At 52.6% G+C, this 21,226-nt stretch overlaps 1 protein-coding gene across 9 annotated transcripts; it reads left to right on the top strand.

The window, feature by feature from the left end:
• The first annotated feature begins 2,299 nt into the window (after positions 1–2,299).
• On the top strand, positions 2,300–21,222 carry RELL2 (RELT like 2). Of its 9 annotated transcripts, none has more exons than XM_026070632.1 (9): positions 2,300–2,616; positions 4,134–4,192; positions 7,767–7,980; positions 10,288–10,353; positions 10,436–10,502; positions 10,832–11,020; positions 15,895–16,480; positions 19,720–19,765; positions 20,284–21,222. In XM_026070632.1, the coding sequence occupies exons 1-8, from the start codon at positions 2,598–2,600 to the stop codon at positions 19,762–19,764; spliced, it is 1,245 nt and encodes a 414-aa protein (XP_025926417.1). In that variant the 5' UTR covers positions 2,300–2,597; the 3' UTR covers position 19,765; positions 20,284–21,222. The 9 variants fall into 9 exon arrangements, with proteins under 9 accessions (XP_025926417.1, XP_025926420.1, XP_025926419.1 ...); XM_026070635.1 differs by lacking the exon at positions 4,134–4,192 and adding an exon at positions 6,571–6,857 and having other exon boundaries at positions 2,309–2,616; XM_026070637.1 differs by lacking the exons at positions 2,300–2,616; positions 4,134–4,192 and adding exons at positions 4,233–4,299; positions 6,571–6,857.
• The last annotated feature ends 4 nt before the right edge of the window (positions 21,223–21,226 follow it).

The raw sequence follows: 21,226 nt of genomic DNA, 5'->3' as shown, positions 1-21,226 counted from the left end.
GAGGCCCGGGGCTGCCGTTGCTCTCCCCGCGCCGGGGCCGCGTCCCGCACCGGAGCAGAGGCACTGGCGGGCCGGGGGCCGCGTGGCCCGCTTTTCCTGGCGGCTGCCGGCGCGGTGGGAACGTGGCCAAGCCAACCTCGGACGTCCCACCCGGCACGGGAGATGCCCCGGAGAAACGGGTCCTCCCGACCTCTGGCAGCGTTCAGAAATAATCGGCCCGGGTTGGCAGCGACTGGGGACAGGGAGGCACCTCGAGGCAGGCAGGGCAGCCAGAGAACAAAAGCTACGGGGAAAACTGAAGTGTATAAAAAAACAGCGATCAGGAATGGGGGAAAAACCCTAAAGCTCAGCTGGAGAGCAGGCAGGGTACACGGACACCTGCCTGAGGAGCAGGGGACTCTGTGCTGTGGGTGAAGCGGGCGGCAAAACATGTTTTGTGGCTGCAAAGAAGAAAAGAGACAAGCGACACGCACTGTTTCCCAACAGGTCGGAAAACAAATTAGCAAGAGCGTGACCTCGGCTTGCTGTGGTCCCGCGAAGGGAAACCTTCCTCCGGCTCTCGTGGCGGGGGCGTCCCCAGGCTCGCAGGGTGCTCGAGAGCTGGCCACAGAAGGTGAGGGAGCAGGGGCTGTGGGAAAGGACCATCTTTCCACAGGGACCGTGGAAAAGGACTGGTGGAGAGGAGCATCTCGAGGGAGAAATCAGGAGAAAAAGGGTGGCCTCTCGTTGGGGGGTGCAAGCAGCAGCTTCAGACGGTGCTGATGGTTTGTGGACAGTCGCTGTCACTGCATCCGTAACCCTGCGCTGGAGACAGGGTGCCTGGCCCTTGCAATGTAATCCTTGCTCTGCTTCAAACGTTTCTGATGCTTCTCTATTTTAAATTTCTTATGAGGCAATCCCATTTTTCCAGGGCTAACTCCACTGGAAAGGAAGACACAGGAAAATGCAACTGGCAGGAAGAGCCTGGAGACCTAAAGAAGAGGAAAGACTAGCCAGGAATTTTGCAACAGCTTTATTTTTGCAGCTAAACCACAGACATGAAAAACAAAACATGATCCCATGAACCCAGCAACAGAAACTACTTTTCTAGGTCAAGTTTGACCTCACTGAGAGCAGAAGAGTTGAGAGCAGCAGGGAATTGGTCCTGCAGGTTTCCTGCACAACTGGGAAAATCTGCCTGTGTGGATCCCACCGGCAGAAGGTTGGAGATGAAGGATGCTGCATTTGAGATGAGATGGTCAAGGACATCTGCAATAAAACAGGTCACAGCAGCTTCCGTAGGGTATTGGAGAGGAACAGAGCAAATGGGCAGCCCTAAAATTGGGGGTCCCTATGAGCATGGTAGGAGGAGCAGATTCAGGATAGAGAACACTACGGATTTGCACTGGGAGATTCCCAGCTTCTCAGCAAAAGGATGTTTAAACTAGGTAATAAAAGTGCAGAAGGGAAGTCGTTTGGCTTGTAGTAACAGGAGTTTCACAAACGCATAGCCCTGAGTGTGTGGGACGGGGATGGAGGGGAGGCAAGGGAATGGAGGGACAGTTTGGCATTTTGGGTGCTAAGACAGTTGCGAACAGGGAAGGAATTTTTCCAGTGTGCAGTTATATCACGGGATCATTAAATCATACTTCCATCATTGTCTGCCACTCRCTGCGTGAATGCTGGTCTCCCTTGCTGTGCCCTTTGTGCTGCTCCTCCTCTTGGCTCGTGTCCTTTGGCAGTATTTTTCTTTTGCACAGTGGTTTCCAATTTCTTTGATCACCAAGGGGCTGCTCCAGGAAAGCAGTACGTGTCGGGGAGTGCTGAGAGTCTCTGGCCGTGACCGCGCAGAGCATGGCTTGCAAACCCTGCTGTAAGGCCGGGACGCTCTTTGCTACAGGCCAGCTCAGTCGCAAAGCTAAGCACTTTCCAGCTTGGCACAGAGTGGATGCCTTCCTTGCCCTGAGCCTGCAGATGGTTCTTGTAGCTGCAAATCCACCCCAAACAGCACCTGTGGAAACAGAGGGTCTGTGCAAAAGGATCAGTGTCTGTATGATGCTACAGAGCTGTGGGCCCAAGCAGATGAGAGCCAGGTGGGATCCTGGAGGAGAAAGCCAAAAACCAGCCTGCCCATGGGGAGGAGAGATTTAAAAGCATCCTACAGGAGCTGGAAGCTGTGCTCCATCTGTGACAACGGTTAGCACTATCGATTTGCTTCTTGCAGTATTTCACCCTCGGGGGCTCTCTTCGGCTCGGGACCTGCTCTTTCCCCCGTGCCACGTGGGGCTGCATGTGACAGCAGGCCTCGTGCAGGCGGTACCCGATACGCACCAGAAACAGCGTGCGTTTCAGGGCCCAGGAGCCTAGCGTACCCCCAGGTCAAATAAATGGACTTTAATGGGCTAGATCTAAGCAACAAGGAGGTAGCAGCAAATGATTCAAGTCAGCGGCGCTCTGCTCCCCGGCTGGGTTTCCACTCCAGCTGACGTCTCACCGATGGCTGATCACTCAGCATGACGGGCTGTTTGCAGATCAGAAAGGTGCAGCGACCAGATAAGGTCCCCACGGGTTTGTAGAGCTATGTAAACGGCACGGCTGAGCCACAGACCCGCCTGGCTATGGGAAAGGAGCAAATAGGTAAGAAATGCATTTCTTCCTTGAGCACATTTTGCTTGCATGGAGACTTTGTTAGCTGAATTCACTTTCTGAAAATCGGTAACTGTTCAGGGCATTTTGACAGGTATTGGAGCACTGCAAAGAAATCATAGGAGAAGGATATTTTTAGATACTCTTTGTGCTCAAATAGCAAAAATACCTTGCGTTTTAAAGGCCATTAACTTGCTGGGCACATTTGAAAGTCTTAAATGGTTTTAAGGTTCAGGGTAATGTTTGAGGAGATGCAATTTAGGCATAGAATTTGCACAGAAATAATGACAATTTCCATGCTGAGCATCATGGTAGAGAGCCCACAAGGAGCCTGTCCGCAGGAGTTTCAGAGCCTAGAAATCTGCCCTGTTTTGTTAACTGCCACGTGGACAATCAATACAGCCAAAGCAGATGATCCCCAAAATGGGTGCATTAGCATTGTTTGTGATATGACGTGTATTGTAGTCACTGTAGAGAAGTCATGGTAAAAGAGCAGAAAAGCAGTAATATGGCGACAAATTGGGACTGCAGCTCGTGGGATGGTTTGCTGTATGGAGCTGTGGAGCAGTGTCTCTCTGGAGACCTGTTCACCGAGGGGACGATGCATGTGGATCGTGCTCTCTGTCTGCTGGGTGCTCAGTTGCTCCATCTCCCTCCCTCCCTCCCCAGTAACTTTTAAACCCGATGGCTTAAAATTTTACATTTGAAATTGCTTCTGGGCAATTTCACAAGAGGGACAGAAGCCTCAAAGATCCTGAGGTTCCTCCAGGATTTATGCATGCACCTGCCAGGACAGTCCCCGTGAGTGACCTGGGGAGGAAAGGCAGGGGGATCTYGGTGGTGAGTGCAGCAGGCAGGCAGCAAACAGGCAGCTGCCTGCCCTGGAGCTGTTGCTGAACTGCTGTTGGCTCCAGCACTGTCTCAGCTTATGCTCTGTCTTGGCTACTGGGGTCACACGGGATGGGGGGAAGGAGCTGAGGCTGTTGCAGGGGTAGGGGGAAGGAGTGGGGAGAGAAAGGACACAACTCCAAGCTAAAGCAGACTCCAGGCGTGCCGCGACTGGCGGCACCGAGTCTCCTTCATGATTTGTGCTGCTCTGTATTCTCAAGTGCCCAGTACAACGCGCTGCAGCCAGTGTGGCTCAAGACCCTCCTCATCACCCCCTGATGGATGCAGAGTGCCCTAGTGCCTCGGGGACCAAGCGGCCCCTTCTCTGCAGCCTGGTCTCTGGCTATGTGTATGGGAGGAACTAAACAGGGTCAGACCTGCTCCAAGAGGAGGCATCCTATAATCATCCAGCTCATACTGTTGTTAGTACCTCCCTGGCGTAGTTTGGGGGTTAGCCCCCTCCAGGGACTGTTCCCAATGGACAGGATGTACAAGGCACCCTGCTTTGGAAGGAGAGCTGAGCTGCATGGATTCAAACTGTACCACACTGGTCAGTCTCAGGGTAGAAAAGAGCCATTGCCTGTTTTTGTTTTGTTTTGTTTTGTTTTTTGGTATCACAGCTGTCACCTGTAAGGTCCAGGAAGGACTGCATAGGACAAGGCTCCTCTTTGGCCTGGCTGTAAGGATGTTAATGAGATTCAGCAGTGGCACAAAGAATGAGCAGCCCTGGGCTGAAGGACTCTGAGGCCTGGTGTGATGGAAATGGGATGGATTCCCCTGCACAAGGTCATGTGGGGTCCAGAGAGGGCTTGTTCTGTGTGCTGAGAGATAGGTGCCCGTCCCAGGAGAAGGAGGAGGAGGAAGGCAATTGACTGGGATAACGGAGCTAAGGAGCTCGCTCTTTGTCCTGGTTCAACCTCCTTCACCACATGCAGGGCCAGGATTTGTCCCAGGACAGGCAGCTGTGCCTTCCTCCTTCTCCCCGTCATGTGCCTCCTTGGTTTTGGAAATGCTTAGACAGCCAAGACAGTGGGAAAATGGAAATCTTGTCTTGGGGGAGGAGGTTAAATGAACTGGGCTTGTTTAGCCTGGCAAAACTGAAGGCTGAAAGGGGACAGGATTGTCATGCAGAAATACATTGGGTGGGCGGAAACACCAGAGAGGAGAAAGAACGTTTTATTCTAAAGGACAGTGTGGGCACGAGAACAAATAGGAAAAAAAATCACCATGATTACATTACCCTGGGGCTTAGGAGAAAGTCAGAACCGCAGGGGCCCTGGCCCACTGTCTCTTCAAGACGCGAGGGCAAGGAGTGAACTGCTTTTAAGATCTTGATCAGCAGAGACTCGCATGATGTTGTAGTCTATGGCAGCTCGATAGACTGGGGTCGGGAGACTTCTATCCTGTGTTGCCAGCAACATGTGGCAGGAACAGGCCAAAAAAGTCTCCCACTGCCCATGGTCTTTTCTTTCCRTATTAGGACTATCTTTTGGCTACAGCCTATCTTCCTGCCAGGATAACAGACAGAAGAATGGCACATGTGATGTGCTGTAACCTGGTGAATTCATGGGGTTGAGGGAGAGTCCTGGGCTCCTGAGTGTTACTTCCATGAATCTCCTGGCCGCTTTTGGATAGAAATGAGGGCTCTCATCATCACATAGCTGACTACAAGGGGCATCTATTCTGAAAGCCTGGAAGAGTTGCAGGTTGCCTCAACAGTAGATAGATATATGTCAACAGTTCTCTTTGCCTACCTGTATCTCCATCCACATGGGCCAGTCCAGCTGTGAGGGTCTTTGAGATGTAGGAGGTTCAGCACCTGTGTTATTTCTGCCCTCCTGGCTTTGGTCATGTTCCCGATAGCTTCTTACCCATACCAAACGCCATGGTGAGGGGGCTGGTGTCTGTGGGATCCCTAAGAATTCAGGGGCAGGAACAGTTCACCTTCGATGATCCTCTGAGTTTGGCCTCCCATTACATCGGTGAATGGTGGCAGAGGGTCACTTTTGGAAGCAGGGCTGGGGAGTGAGGGCTAGCACCCTGCCAGAAAGGGTGAGGAGGGGGGCCAGCTCTGCGGGGTGATCTCCACACGCAGCCCGGCTGAAGARAGCCCAGACAGTGACAACAAAGCAGCTACGCAGGAGCAGTCTGTGCTGTGGTTGGGCTGCAGCTAGTTTGTGAGGCCTCTACTGCCCAGTCTGACAGCTGATGAGATATTTGTGTCTGCACACATATTAACGTTATGTGCACATGTACCCACATGGGGTATGGGTGTGCTGAGCAACTTAGCTGCCTCTGAGCTCATGCAAGAAGGAGGGGAATAAACAGAGAATCTTAATACATGGTAAGACTTAAGAATTAATTCATCACACGGATTTGGTGGAGTAATTCCCACAAGTGAATATTTATATAGATAGTTCAGCAAAGATGTGATGGGAGATATGGTGTCACCAGGTATTTCAAGGGTTGCATATACTTTTTGAGGTTCRGGTGGAGGACTGGCCACTGTAGGTAGGACCAAGAGGAGAAGGCTTAATTTGCAGCAGTGAAGGAGATTTTGGTGAAGCCTCCCAAAGTGAGGATAATGTGGAAGAGATGGAGAAGGAGGTATTGGGACTGCCGCTGATGGAGGTTTTGAAGAGTGGTTTAGACAAACTTTTTTCAGGGATGAGAGAGAGAAAGGTGGCTTACCTGCCTCTGAGCAGGGTGTTGGGCTGCGTGATCCTTTGAGGCTCCTTTTCCATGACCTCTCTGACTCTTTGGTGCCGTGATCATGAACGAGTTAGTGCAGATAAATGCATGCCTCTCCTCCTGCATGCCCCACTGTGCCTTGCACACACCAGTGCAGGAACAATCCTGTTCTTGCTGAGACCCATTTCCACCCTTTTCCCTCCCCTCACCGCTGTTCTTCTTGCTCTAAAAATCGACAAATGCTTTGGAAGGGAACGTGCTGGGGAAGTCAGCTTGCATTCTGGCAAGGTTATCTGCCCTGGGACAGCGAGCAGTTTGCCAACACCATCTTCACTGAGTGACACTGTTGTTTACCCCTTGCTGCAGCTGCCGGCGTTTCCCTGAGCTCCTCTCTGCACCTTCTTCTACTGAAGCAGCTTCAGAGAGATTTTCTTGGATCAGGACAGGCAGGTGCTTTYGCTAGCAGACAGCGGTAGGCTGCCTAGGCAGGCAGAAGCAGCGCGGCTCGTTTGCTCCTTCCTGAGGAAGAGAAGAGGCCGGGAGCTGGGGCAGCAGAAGGATGCTCAAAGTGGTACCCTGCAGCAGGGATGCTGGGTTGCTAGGAGACAGGTGAAGGTGAAGAGGAGAGCTCTGCAGAGCGCCGGAGGCTCAAGGTACCAGCCACAGCGGCAGTGTGCGTTGCTCTCCGGCACAGCGGCGCCCATGTAGCAGTAACCAGGGACGGCCGGAGAGACCCTGCCTGCGCCGAGGAGCGGAGCTAGCGAGCGGGCGGCCAACCCCCCGAGCTCCCAGGACATGCCCGGGGCGGGGAGCCGGGGAGGCCCTTGAGATCCACGCAGAGACCCAGCAGGGCAGGCAGCGGCAGAGGGAGGGAGCTCGGTTCTGCGGGGYGCCCGGGGGAAGGCAGACAATGCGGGAGCAGCCGGCTGGCTCAGCCCTTCGCAAGCCCGGCTGCTGTGGCTCCCTGCCCACCCTGCCTTTGCCTTTGCCGGCTGAGGCCCTCCGTGGCGGCTGTGAGTAGTGAGGGATGCGGGGGGAGCGGGCTGGTGCAGTGCTGCGAGAGCGCTGGCTGCGGGCGTTCATCCTCCACCAAGGGCGAGGCGGTGATGCTGAGCGCCGCGGAGCCGGGGGGAAGCTGGGGGACCTGTGCCCTTGGGAAGGAGCCTGCGATGGAGAGAGACAGAGAGCAGCTCAGGGCCGCATGTCTGGGCAGGCCTGCATGGCTGCTGCTGCTGCCCTTGGGATGCCTCCTGCCAGGTGCGTGTGGGGTGGAGGTGTCCTTGGGAAACTGCGCCGAGCCGTGTCCAGCCTGCCTTCTGCTCCRTGCTGCCCCTCAGTGCACGGGGGCTGGCAGGGCCCCCTGCCAGGCCAGCCCTTGTGGAGCAAGAGATGAGCCCTTGCCAGCTCATCTCTAGCTGGAAGCAGGCTCTTTCCAAGTGAGGGCCTGGGGCCAGGGCTGTGCCAATGGCAGGGGGAGGGCAGGGGGTCAGGAGGATGAGAGCAGGGAGACTGGGGCGGGGGGGAGTACCAGGGTCTCTGAGCTGCCCTCCCCCTTCTCCTAGATCCGCATGTCAGACCAGAACAGCACCGATGATGGGGAGTCAGACCCCCAGCACAGCCTGTCTATGGTCTTCCTCGTTGTCTTGGTCTTCTTCATCATGGGGCTGGTCGGTTTCCTGATCTGCCATGTCCTGAAGAAGAAGGGCTATCGGTGCCGGACTTTCCGTGATGAGCTCGACCCAGATAACAAAGATGTGCTGACGGAGCTCCAGGCCAGTGAGTACTGGGAGATGAGGACTCGGCAGGGGGGGCTCTGGTGCTGTGGTGCTCCTTAAATATGGTTCTTGGAAGTGATCTGGAGGTGGGAAGAGTTACCCGTCGTGTACCAGTGGGTTGGGAAGGGAATGAAATGGTGAGAGCAGCACCACATTCCCTGCATGAGCATGAAGGTTGCATGCAGCCAGCAGGGTGGGAAGAACGGAAATACTGCCTGAGCACTGTGCCCTGTCCCAGCTGGGTGGACTTGGCCCCAGCTTGGGAGAGTGGGACTTCCATGGTGTGAGGGGCTTCTGTATCTGATTTCCCCAGGGTCTCCATGACCCACTCACACCAAACGCTGCGTGAATGCCAGCCATAATGATTTTACCATTTCATCCCATTTCACTTTTTGGCTGCCATTCCTACCACCGCTGTTTTTTTCTTCGGGCTTGGGTCTCTGATGGCCAAATTGTGACATGCCATGACATACAAGAGCTAATGGGATAGAAGGATGGGGCAGGCTCTTGCTAGCTGTACCCCAGCTGCAAGAGGGAGAGAGCCCCTTAGACCATGCTCAGCCTCCACCACCAGTTTTATGCTGGTCCAGCTCCTAGGAGAGTATTTGGGTCAGCATCATTGTGTATTTGCCTCATTCTTGCTCTCTAGGCCTTGATGTTTGGCCACTGTTAAAAGAGGTTCTTGGTGGGGAGTCAGACCTTTGGCCCAGCCCTCTAGGGCCGTTCTTATGTTGGCAGTGAGGCAACGCTCTGGAGTGTAGGGCCCAGAGAGCCCTCTGATTTGTTGACTTTGTGGTGGTAGCAGGCTTATGAAGGCTGGTGGTGTCAGGGAGGGTGGGAGATCAGCATGTGGCAATTCCCAGAGTAGCATTATCATAAAGTGATAATTCTGAGTAAGAACCAGAATCTCTGATGAATCTCTAGCATCTGAGTTATAACCCATGTGCCCTACAAGCAAAAATCCCCCAGCCGAGATACAAGCTGTCCCTCTATCCCTTTTGTGTTATGAGGTCCAGTAGTAGGCTCTTGGGTGTTCGTTATCAATCATGTGCTCTTCTAGCTCTGTTGTGTTTGGTGCAGACCTAGAGACTCTCTGGGAGGAAGAGGGGCGTTTTCTTGGGATCTGGGCCCCATGCTGGAAAGGGACTTCCAAGGGGTTTTTGGTCACCTGAGGCCACCATAAGTGGCTCTCTGGGAATGTGGTTTGGAACTCAGGGCAGCATTGAGCATGAGTACAAGCCACAGCTTGGTCCTAGCAAGGTCTGTCATTTGCTGATTTCCTTAGTCTCTGCTGAAATGGGGAAGATGTGTTTCTCAGGCCGTTTACTTAACTAAAAATGTCCAAATGGTGTTACAAAACTCCACCGACTCCTCTGTCCCATCAGCAGGGCTTAGGAGGGTTAGCACCTCACATTGGGACTTACTGTGCATGGAAGGGAAATGTGGCTCTCCCAGAGTCTATGTGGAAGCAGTGAGGAGCTTCCAGGCAGACTTTGGTACAGTCCTCCAGATTTAATGACTTGGCATTACACAGAGACAATATTCAAACTTCCCAGAATTGGCTTTGCCCACTGGCGACTCCACAGCCTGGGGAAATGTCTCTGGGGACGTCCAGAAGTGCAGTGGCAGTCCCAGAATTGTGCTCTCCAGAAAGGCTCCCTGCCAGACCTGAGCTCTGACCTACTTATGAGAACATATGTCCAGCATCACAAGTTGGGCTGAAGGTCCATCCAGCCAAGGCTCCTGTCTCCAACAGTGTCCAAAAGCAGGTGTCCAGGGGTACAAGAACAGAGCAGGCATTTACTGATATTTCCCCAGAATACTCTTTTAATTCTCAGAAACTGTGTAGCTCTGTGGGTTCCTCTGTCAGAGATGGTTTCCATTTATTTAACAGCCCCCAGTGGATTTCTCTTCCACAAACATCCCATTTACCCTTGGACACAGGTAAACTTTTAACATCCACAACATCCTGCAGCGAGGAGTTCCACAGCTTAGCTGTGCTCATGAAGAACCACCTCTTTCTACTTGTTTCAAACCTGCTACCTATTCATTTGATTTGATGTTCCCTAGCTCTGGTAGTGGAGGAAAAATATAGCCCCCTGCTCTGTGTGCACATGGCTGTCCTTTTAGCCATTTCTTTTCCAGGGTCAGAGCTCTAGTGTACCTCAGATGCTTCCTGGGGATGATGGGGAAAGCAGGGCTTCTCTGACCTCTCCATTTGTAGGCCCAGGGTACTCATAGTTGTTCTGTGGGAGGAAATGGTGAGGTAGTGAATCCCAGCCCTCAGTGCCATGTTTTCTCCTTTCAGATGAAGAGGAGGAGCTGAACGAGGACACCGTGGAGAAGATTGTGAGATGCATCATCCAAAATGAAGGTGAGCATTTTCTAGGGCTGGCTTGGAGACTTCCTGGCATCTGACTGCTTTGGCTGAAACATTCCCTTTCTCCTCTCTCCAGCAAACGCAGAGGCCCTCAAGGAGATGCTGGGGGACAATGAAGGGGATGTGCCAGTGCCAGTGCCCAGGTGAGGGAAGCGTACGCCAGGCTGTGTCTCTTGCAGAATGAGGGAGAAGCAGTCTTTGGTACCACCTTGGTCTTGAGACTCTCCAGCCAGCCCCTTTCCATCTCAATGGTTTGTTACAAAGCATCTTCCTACCAAGGAGTCATAATCCCCCGGTGTATGGGGGTTGCTATACTTTACTCCACTGTCAATTGTAACATCCCTCACTCCTGTCCTAACAGGAGGTCCCCTCCAAAGCTGCTGCTTCTCAGGGCTTGCTACACTGAGGCTGCACCAAGGTAAGGAAGACTCCTCCAGGTGACATGACCTGCCATGTCCTTTTCCTATTGCAGCCTTTGTCCCCACCGTAACAGCCAAGATGGGGGACCACCACATCACCATACGGTGCACCTGGGCTCCACGCAGGCCCCCTGCATCCACTGCAGCAAGAGGAAGAAACCCCCACTGCATCGGCAAGCGAGGTCCAAGGATGGCAAAGGCAGGATGCATCCTGGAGAGACCACTGTCTTCTCAGTGGGCAGGTACTTAAATGAGCCTTGCCAGACATCACTCATCTGCTCTGGCTGAGCACGTGTAAAAGAGAGTCTTCCCTGTCCCCTACTCCTTTCCCTTTCCCCGCTTGCCCACACCAGGCACCTTCTTGCTTTTCCCCATTTAGGTGTCACAGTAGCTCAGCAATTAAGAGTCCTGAGGGTTCAGGTGCCTCCTGCCCTTCAAAATGTCTGCAGTACAGCTCCTGCCACTGAGTCAATGCAGAAATGAAGTAGGCCTTGCTGTGCCAGTATCTTGCACTAATGACACCCCCTCCTTCTCCCCCCTTTTCCTGAGGAAGGTGACTTGGGCCTGGGTTGTCTTTCTGACTCAGTGCCGGGCCTCAAATACACATCTGTTCAAAGCCTGCTGCCTCAGCCACATGTGAGTAGAGCTCGCCAGGCAAGGGCAGTGACCCAGGCTTCAGGGGTCTTGTTAGGAGGGAGAGGAGGCGACAGCAGGTGCAATGTGCAGATTACCAGCCACCACCATCAGAACAAAAGTGTGGCTGTAGTCCTCCAGGACTCTGCCTCTAATGATGGCTGTAAATGGATGCTTTGGGAGGAATATAAGAATAGGGGAACATATCTGATACTTCCCACAGATACTCTCCCAATCTCCAACTGTTCTCAGCTCAAGGGACTTCATGAGCTATCTGTGGTCTTTGTGTAGTTAGTAGCCTTCAAAACATTTTTTTTCCACAATCTTGCCCAGGTTGCCTCTTTCCCCAGCATAAACATTTAGAGTGCACAATGTCTTTTAGCAAGGTGTGCCAGATGCCAGCTCCCCACTGCCACGGTGATCATGGTAGAGTGACAAGGAACTGCTGATTCCTGATGGCCACCCAGACAAGACACAACTCTGCTGTGCTCAGTGCATGCAGAGGGTCTTCATTCAGCTAAGTTGATGAAGCTGCATATTGTGGTCTAGAGAGACAGTCTTTTCATAGTAATATGGAGCCAGACTGGGCAGAGCAAACCTTTGGGGGTTGTGGGTGTTTCCACTATCAGAACTAGGAGTTCTAGAAGTCAGGAGAGAGGTCARTTGGGAGCTTTATGGAGAGCTGTTAAAGGGAAGAGACCTGCAGGACCTCCCCATGCTGAACTCCAGCTGAAATTGCACTTTCCTGGAGACTGACAGCTTCTGCCTCTTTGCCTGCTGTTGTCAGCTGTCCTTGATTTAAGGTTTGGTGTTTGGTAAGCCACATCTCTGCACACTTGCTTATTCATGGTTAATCTCATTTCCTGGCTGGTGTCCAGTTCCCTCTGCTGCTCTGTGTCCTTCATCCATGCTCTTCTCAGTCTCCTTTCAGTCACATCTGAGTGCCTGGAGAAGACAGTCTCCTTTCCTAAACACACCTTCTCTCACACCTTAATTTTCACTCTTTTTCCATGTTAAGATCCTGTGTCACATCAGCCTTCTCCAGAGGACAGTTATTATGTTTCTCCGAGGTTATATTTGAATGCTTCTGCTTGCTGAATCTCTATTCTATGAAGTCTGACTCCTATGGGGCCTATGTGACCATGAGGTACAAAATTACCTCCAAATTCTGATTCCTGTTTCCAAGCTGGCCCTATGTGCTTTCTGATCTTTGATAAATTTTCTGGGAGTGCCCTTGCTGTGCCTAATTTCCTATGAATACCCTGATTACATGAACTGTCTTGATTCATGACTGATCCTACATACAAAAGCTCCTTTAATCAACCTCTTCTGTTGCAATCCTCAGGTCTTATTCCTCTTTGTTTTTGGCTTTCACTTCTGTCTTGGATATAGTAGTTGAGAGTTCAGTCCTCTTTCCTATTACATACAGCTTAGTGACTGAGTCTGGTCCCCAGCTGGTAGTCACCAGCTCATAGATGAAGAAACCTCATGTGGAAAGGAGCGAATTCAGTGAAGGGCTGCCAGAGTAGTACATGACATATGAGGAGCTGCTGAGGGAATGGAGTTTGTTTACTGTGGAGAAGAGAAGGCTAAGGAGATATGTAATTTCTCTCTACAACTACTTGAATGGTTGGGGGAAGTTTACAAGGAAGGTGGAGCTAAACTCTTCTCAGAGAGGCACAGTGCAAGGACAAGAGTTACTGATCACAAATTGCAACAAGAGAAATCCGGATAGGACATTAAGGATTTCACCCTGAGAGTGGTGCAGCCCTGGGACAAGGCCCAGAGGAGAGGAGAGATCTCCATCCTTGGAGATTTCTAAAACCAAACTGAAGAAGACCCTGAGCAACCTGACTGAGTTTTGAAATTGGCCCAGCTTTGAGCAAAGGCTTGGACCGGAGACCTCCTGAGGGCCTTTCCAATCTAAATTATTCTAAAATTCTAAGGTAGTTAGGGTTATATCATCTGTAGCCTCTAATTATTAAATAATTTACTAATTATTGAATAATTTACCATCTTAGGGCTTTTCCTATAACTTTCCAATGGTTTCGTCTTTGCCATCTCTACAATGCTATTGAACAGCCACATCAAAGGAGTCTTCCCTCATCTTGCACCATTCCTGTCTGCAGACTACTCCAGGACTGTTCCTGCTGCTATGCTGCCTGCTCTGTTAGTTACATAGCTTATCCACCAAGCCAGCTGCATCTGACGGAGATCTTGTCCTGAGCTTCATCAGCCACAGTGTGGCATGTCCTATTGAATCAAAAGTCTTAGTGATACTGACTAGGCAGATAGCCAAAGCTCTCCTGCCTTTCTCATCGTGATCCTGAGGTTTGCTACTTTATGTCATGCACCCCTTCCAGCCTGAATCCTCCCTGCTCCTTTGAATCCTTTCCCGGATCTTTCAGGCTGGCATTGCTCAGAGGCATTACCAAGAAATGATCCTGTCATTTGTACCTCTTCCCAGTCTCTCTTTGAGACTGGAACATTCTTTGATCTTCTCAAATCACAGTGCTATTGCCTAAAAGGTCATATTTGCTGCTGCTTGGCCTGACCCAAGTAGTCCTGTGGGTAAATCATCCAGAGCTGGAGTAGTTTTCCCTTCGACTTTTCTAATTATGAGCAGCATTTCTGACTGTAATGCTGAGGAGTCTGTATTGTCCACCCTGGCAACATTATTTCATGGTTTGGCCATCCAGTATTCTGGCCATCTGCTTAGGACCTGCTCTTCCTTTGGTGCTCACTTGTTTTTGATGTAGTGATTCCAGCTTTGAGGGTTTAAGAACTTCTGCCAGTGACCAAGTAACTTGAACATCTTCCTGAAGTCACATTCCTTGTTGCCGTCCTCTGCCTTCTGGCCTATCCACTTGTTCCTCTTTCTTTGTTCCATTTCTGGGTTTGTTTATGCAGCCCAGTGCTGTCTGGTGGTGATCTCCTTCTCTCAGTAATCTCTAGCGTCTCATCAGGGATCTCATCAGGGATCTGTTCTTTCTTGGGCCTTCTTCTCAGCTTCCTTCTTCATCAGTCATATTACCATTCACTTAACATTTAGGTCTCGTTCTTTCAACTCAGCAGTGCTTGAAAATTGCTGCTGAAATAGTATTTTGCCCAGACACTGAATCACAGCTCAACCTCAACAGAACCAGTGCCTTCTGTAGCTTCTCCATGTGTGATTCAAGTGCAGCTAGAACTGGTTGCTGAATGAGTCACACATTGCATCAGGATGAATTTTCTGCTGGGGGATCAGTATTCTCTGGCTGGTGGACACTAGCTCACCATGGAAGATATTTCCTGTCTGCTGATCCAGCAGTGGTTTGCATGACTTATGAAGAATAATCACGGTTAGTCACAACAAGCTCACCTGCAATTTAGGCTGCACTCATGTTGCCTACACATTACCCCCCCCACCTCCCAAAGTTATGGTAGTTCCCTAACTTCTCTCTTCTTTCCAAATGCAATATTGCGATCACCTCAGATTATAAATGCATCCTTTGTGGGTGTCAGACCAACTTCTGCAGTAGCTCTCCTTCCTATTCCTGAGCTCTGAGCTCAGGATGTAGGCTGGTTTATTGGTACATCACAGAGCCTTGGTGAACCTCTTAGATACCACCCGTCACTCCAAGGGAATGCGCACAAGATGTGCTCTGGCAGGTTTTAGTCAGACAACTCCTCCTGGCTTTTGATCTCTCTACCCAAATACAGTGTGTCCTGCCGAAACCCTGGCCCTGCCTGGCTTTACTCAGCCTGTACAGACTGTTGAAAACTCTGGTTCTTTTTCCACTTACAGCAGCTGGTCACTGGACTTAATGTCCATATGGTTCCACATGACCATCCCTTCCTTCCTTCCCAGGCTCAGCTGATTTGCTTTTCACCTGCTGAAWTTACAGCTGAGTTTCTGTACATGGTCCTATTTGGCCAAGCTGCATCTCAGAGTGTTTCTGAGAGATGTGACCCATTTCATTGCTAGGAGGACTTAGACTGTCAGGGCCTGCACCACCCAGTGTCTGGATTAGACTTTGCATCCTTCTCTTTGCATCTCTTCCTATTTGTTGTGCTTTCTTCAGAGACCATACCAAAATGAAAGCAAAATGGGTTCACGTCAATGGGAACATGACTCTGGGATGAAGGGGCTCAAAGGCCAGTTGCCTGTGAAGTGTAGGAGCAAAAGGGGTCTGGAGTACAGTGGCAGCATTCACATATACTTATATGTGAATTATTGAAAAATTCACATATGCTTATAAAAAGAAAGATGTGGATTAGCAGTTACAGTCCACATGTTTAAAAGGTGGCTGATAACATAGTGGAGGAAATTACCAGACCCTGGAAAGGTATGGTCAGTGGTGTACGATGGGTCCCAAAGGTTGGAGATCAGCATTGGTCCATGTTAAAGAGAGGGAATCAGAGGTTGGAGGTATGGGCAATCTGGAAATATTGGTGGGAGAGAGGAGGGAAGAGATTTTTACCTGACCATCCCCCATTCTAGGTTTCGTGTCACACACATTGGGAAGAAATCCACTTTCCATGAGCAACAGGATGCTCCCCTGCCTGATGGCAGCAAGGAGCCAAGCACAGAGGAGTTAGAGCACAGCAATGAACGGCTCCATCAGGAGAGTGCTCGCAATGGGACTGTCCCCATGGACGGCCTGCAGAATGGAGCTGTCCAGAAGGGTGCACAGAGCAGCAAAGGCATGGAGCAAAGTTACTCAAATGCCCCAGCTCCAAACACACCAGCCAACTCAGATACTCGCAACAATAGACCGGATGGCAAGGGGCCTGGGAAGGCAGGCTCACTGCAGGATGTTGACACTGTTCTTGGGAGTGCTAGTCGCCAAAGGAAGCATATGGGCCATCAGGCACTGGGAGGGTCGAGTGCCAGCACCCCAGGAGAGCCTGTGGAGGAAGGAGGGCAGATAACCAGCATCTACCAGGAGGAGGCTGGACTGGGGTCAGCAGACGAAGTTTCAGATATTCATGGGAGCCTGAGTCTACAAGAAGGATTACAAGCTGATGAGTTGGGAAGCAACTACACCAGCAGGAAACAGTCCGGAGCAGAGGACATGGGGCAGCAGGTAGGTTGCTACTCTTCCTTGTCCCTGTGGAGTCCCCTGGGTTGGAGGGGCTTGAAAGTTTATGGCACAGCATCACCAAGTCCTGGTGTGGTTGGTACTGCCAAACAGACCAACCAGCCCGAGCCTGGTGGCGTGACCTGTGTAGCCGGGAACAGACAAGCCAAGGCTTACATTGGAGCTGATGGCTCAGGGTCTGCCTGTCTGCGGTTTGCGACCTGTTCTGTTTTGCCCAGTCTTTCTCTTCTGCCTCCCAACATTTCTACTTCCTTTTATTCTCGATTGCATTTTCTCTTCCCCTTTTCTGATGTCTCAGGCAGCGGCAAAAGAGCGATTATATCCCTCTAGTCAGACGGGCCTTTTATCTGCTAGGCTCCTCAGGCTGGCAGGGGCTGTGGGCTCTTTCCCAGTGCTCAGAGCAGCAGGGAGGTGATGGCTCCTTCTGTGCCCAGTAGTGGGTAACTAGGGGATATCTCAAGGACTGTGGAAGGCCCCCACCTTATGTAGTCTGTCCTTTATTTTCCTCGGGAAAATCCTTGTTTCATGTGCACTCTCTGAGCCTCTCTAAGTAATGCTCATACTGCTTGTCAGGACACGAGATGGGTCCAAAGAGATGTGGTTTCTCCTGGAGGCACTCACAGTCTGGTCCACCCCTGTTGAGGGTGGCCACTGTCATCACGACAGTTCCTACCCTGCCAGTATCCTCACTCCAGAAAAGAGGCAGATCACTGACTTGTTCCGGAGATGAAGTGGAGACACAGGGGCAGACCTGCTGCTCCCGGACTCTCGGGCAAGAGACAGATTTTCCCTTATGGACAGCTCTTAAGCACAATGCTGTGTTGGGGCAAAGCCGCTGTTGCTTTCAGTGCTTGTAGTGAGATGAGACCTTGCTGAACTCCTGTCCTGTTCCAGCACAGCCCATTTGAGGCCTTCACACAGGTCTTGCTGTCTGCTCAGCTCAAAGCTGTTTTGAAAGACAAGAAAATTTTCCAGCCTGATCTGTGTGTCTCTGACCTGAGAGTCTCTTGCTTTTAGGCATGTCCATTGGAATCACTTTTCTTTGCCCCTTTGGCTGGTGGTTGTCTGCCTCCACATGCAGCTTAGTGTCATTGAAGCTTTAGCTTTGCTGAAGTTCTGGGGCTTAACATGGCTGGCAATGTACAGGCAGAGAAAGATGTCTCTGGTATCCTTTCTTGCCTTAAAGTCTAGGAAACTGTGAAAGCAACCTGGCTGTTTCCTAGTTGTTCTTCCACTGCCTGGAGGAGTTCAGTGCTGGCCATGCTCAGAGAGAAGAACAGCCCACTCTGGCCAGAACTGGTGTGTTCCCAGCACACATGTACACCAGCACCCTGGTATCTCCATCCACAGGCAGGCCTGAAGCAATGCTGCTCTGGGCCTTCCCGAACGATTGCCTTTCTGTGGGCTCTAGAGAGCTCCAGGCCAGCTCTCATGAGCACACAAGTCACCTGGTCTTGGATACTACAGCCTGCAAGAGGAATTTGCTCCCTGCACTGCCTTCGGGAAGCAGTGTCCTTCCTGCTTGGCCTTTGGTTTTTTGGATGGAGGTTGGGTGAGGTCTGGTGTGCGGACCCGCTCCCTGCCGGAGCTGGCCATATCGAGCAGCCCCAAGAACTAGCCCCCACTGGTCTGCCTTGGAGAGAAGTGACAAAACTAGCACCAGGGCTCGCATGACAACTTGCTCAGAAGAAAAAGAAAGAAAATGGTCTGATTAAAAACCACAGCATGTTTCAGAGCCAGAGACTTCCCCAGGGCTGGCATTGTGTGGTTTGCTGAGCCCTACAGGCTAGGCACTGTGCGTGCCCACAGTCCCTGGCATGGAGATGATACGGAGTGGGACAGAGTCATGGTGGGACCATGAGCTGGGGCGTGGGAGAGGCAAGAGGAAAGGCTTCTATTTATACACAGGCTAAGAAAAAAAGAGGACCCTGCTGCATTTATCATTTCTCCCTTTACTTCCTGGTGCCTGGGCTGGAGGGGTTTGGACTCCTGTTGGCTAGAGGTCTCTACTGTTTCTCAGGGGAGAACATGCGGTGTGCCTCCTCACACCCTCGCTTCCCTGCTGGCACTGTTCTCTTGGTAGCTGGGTTTTCTCCCATCCCTTTCTGACAGCAGTAATCACCCCCAGGCTTCCCCTCAATGGTCCCAACAGCATTCACCCCCACCCAGCTTGGGTGCTGAAGGGAGAGGAATCTCACTGCTGATGCAGCTCTGCTTGTGTCCGTGGCCTCGGCAGCACGGCATGGCTGTGGGACAGCGTGTTTTGCTCGGAGGGGCTCAGCTGGAGGATGCACCAAACCCAAGACTTGTACAGCACACAAAGGGCTGCAGTCTGCCCCAGCTGAACTGCTGCAGCCCGCAGTGTTGAGGAACAGGAGAGAGGTGTTAAAGAGCCATGGGCAGGGCTGGTGGTCTGCTGGGCTTGGATTGTGCTTGAAGGAAGAAGGAGGGTGGGCATGAATTTGGATACCCCAAGGCAGCCATGCAGGACAAAGCCGGTGGGCTCCAACACTTCTCCAGAGAGGCCTGGAGAGGCAGCAACAGGTTCCTCTTCCTCCTACGGACCACCAAGCTTTGGATGATAGCCATGGCCCCTCTGAGCTGCACAAGAAGAGGCTTGTGCAGTGCAAGCCTGGGGGTGTGGAGATCTTTTCACCCTTCATCTGTCCTCTCTGTGGTGTCAGGACAGTGCTAGGCTCTTGTATTAAATCCTGTGGTTTGGTTTGCTTTTGAGCAGAGCTGGGAATGTACAGGAGGCAACAGGACACAGCCCAAGGGACACCAAAGTGCCTGACCCTGGGTCCATGGGATGCTGGGGCTGCTCCACCAGGCTTTGCAAAGCCTTTCCCATAGCTTTGTATTGTGCTCCAGGGAACGTGGTGATGAGGTCTTGTTGAGATGTTTGCCACCAAGCCCTGGAGCTGCTCGGCAGCTCCCTAATCCCTTACCTCCTAGCCAGGGCTATGACAAGGGCTGTTAGCTGCTGCTCAGCAGGTCCTGCAGGGTGCTCTGCTAGAAAACGACTTGGAAGGGCAGAGCGGTTGCAGCTGGGCAGTAGTTGGCTCCTGGGACCTCGGCCAGCTTGCATCAGCCTGCCTCATAGGTCACTGCTGCGGCCAAGAGCCTCCAACCTGGGCAGCAGCCTCCCTGTCCACAACTCACCCTGCTCCTGCAGGAGCGCTGAATGATGCCTGATGTGCTTGTCTCTCTTCCTCCTTTCCCAGCAGGAGTGGAGCGCCACGGTGCAGGACCCAGGAATGACAGTGTGACGTAAGTGCTTCTCTCTGGCCCCTGGGTCATGATATCCTTGGAGAGCATGGGATTCAGAGGGAGAAAACCGTGGGCATTGCCCATGCCCCAGGTGGGTTATGGCCTGCTGTGCCTGGGCCCATGCCAGCCTTCAGCTGCAGAGAAAGAGGGCAAAGCACGCAGCAGGCTTKTGCCGTTTCTTCAAGAGAGTCAGTGCCCATCGTCCCAGCTGACTTTTAGCCTGCATCTAGTAGAGAACCAGGGGCCTCCAGGTCCTGCAAGAGGCAGGATCTCCGCCTCCCGGGGGATGGAGACTCCTGGAGCTCACTCGCCCRCGTGCCAGGCAGTGCCGGACACAGTTATTGGCAGAAACCCCTCAGGGGTTGCCGTTGCCATGCCAGGCCTGGAAGCAAGTGAAGAGGGGGCAAAAGTCGGTCAGGAGAGCCTGGCTGAGCCACGGAGGAGGGCAGGGCAGGGCTGCAGCCATGACAGCATGGATGAGGCCAAGGGCTCCCATTCAGCCCCTCTTTTTCTCGCAGCTCCTCTCCGCTGCCGGCTCGGGCGGCCGATGGGAGGCGCGCAGCCCCCATCCCTCACGCTGGGCTCAGGGCTCTGCCGTGGTGGGGCCGCGGGGGCTGATGGCAGCCAGCCCCAGCCCAGAAGAGCAGCTATGTGCTTGGCATGGCCAGAGCGACGCGCGGACATTAAACAGACAACCGCACTCGGCGACAGACCTCATCCCATTGGCAATAGTTACCCGACTCCCACCCTCACCGCACTTGCCCCAGAGACCTCCAACACACCAGGCCCCATAGGGGCATCTCGGGCCCCTCGGGCCTGGCACGGGCAGGACAGTACCAGCACCATCCTGGCCCAGACCTGCTGCCCGCATGGGTCCCCGCAGCTCCTGCAGCCTCAGGGCAGCCAGCGCTGCAGAAAGGACAGCAGCAGATGGAGCCAAGCCGCTGCCAAGCAGACGGGCAGGGTTGCAGGTGCTTGACCATGGCGAGGCCTGGGCTGAGCCCACGCATGGTTGTGGCAGCACATCCGCACCAGCCTGGCACATATTAAATGCAGAGCACAGCCCCACGGGGCATCCTGGCCTCAGTGGTGCCAGCCAACGACCAGCTGAGCTGGCACAGCAGACACAGAGCAGAGACATGGGGCAGCATTCGCCATCGCGCAGAGCAGTCATGGGTGCCGGCCATCCCTGGGGAGATGCCCACACAAGCCCTGGATCTTCGCTGCAGGGGGACCAYGGCAGTCCCCAGGAGGTGCCAATGCAAGGAGGAGCAGCAAAGGACAGGCCTCCCTCTGGCCCTGTCTCAGCTCAGGAGGGGCCAGAGCCTGGCTCTGGTGGAGCAGATGAGATGGAGGCACCAGCGTACCCAGCCAGCGGCAGCCAGGCCCAGGGCAAGCTTTGGTGTTTAACCGCACTGTAAATAGATGAGCTAAACCCATTAAAGCTGCTGAACACATTGG

The sequence above is a fragment of the Apteryx rowi genome, unplaced genomic scaffold (assembly GCF_003343035.1).
Source record: "Apteryx rowi isolate R43461 unplaced genomic scaffold, aptRow1 scaffold_316, whole genome shotgun sequence".
Lineage (NCBI taxonomy): Eukaryota > Metazoa > Chordata > Aves > Apterygiformes > Apterygidae > Apteryx > Apteryx rowi.
The sequence above is the reverse complement of the archived record's forward strand: the minus strand, read 5'-3'. Positions and strand labels throughout refer to the sequence as shown.

Bases quoted from the DNA above. Each gene is read 5' to 3' on its own strand.
- RELL2 (XM_026070630.1), top strand. From the start codon at position 4,040: ATGGATTCAAACTGTACCACACTGGTCAGTCTCAGGGTAGAAAAGAGC. The intron at 4,193-7,766 runs GTAAGGATGTTA...CCCTTCTCCTAG, and splicing joins GGCTCCTCTTTGGCCTGGCT to ATCCGCATGTCAGACCAGAA. The intron at 11,021-15,894 runs GTACTTAAATGA...CCCCCATTCTAG, and splicing joins ACTGTCTTCTCAGTGGGCAG to GTTTCGTGTCACACACATTG.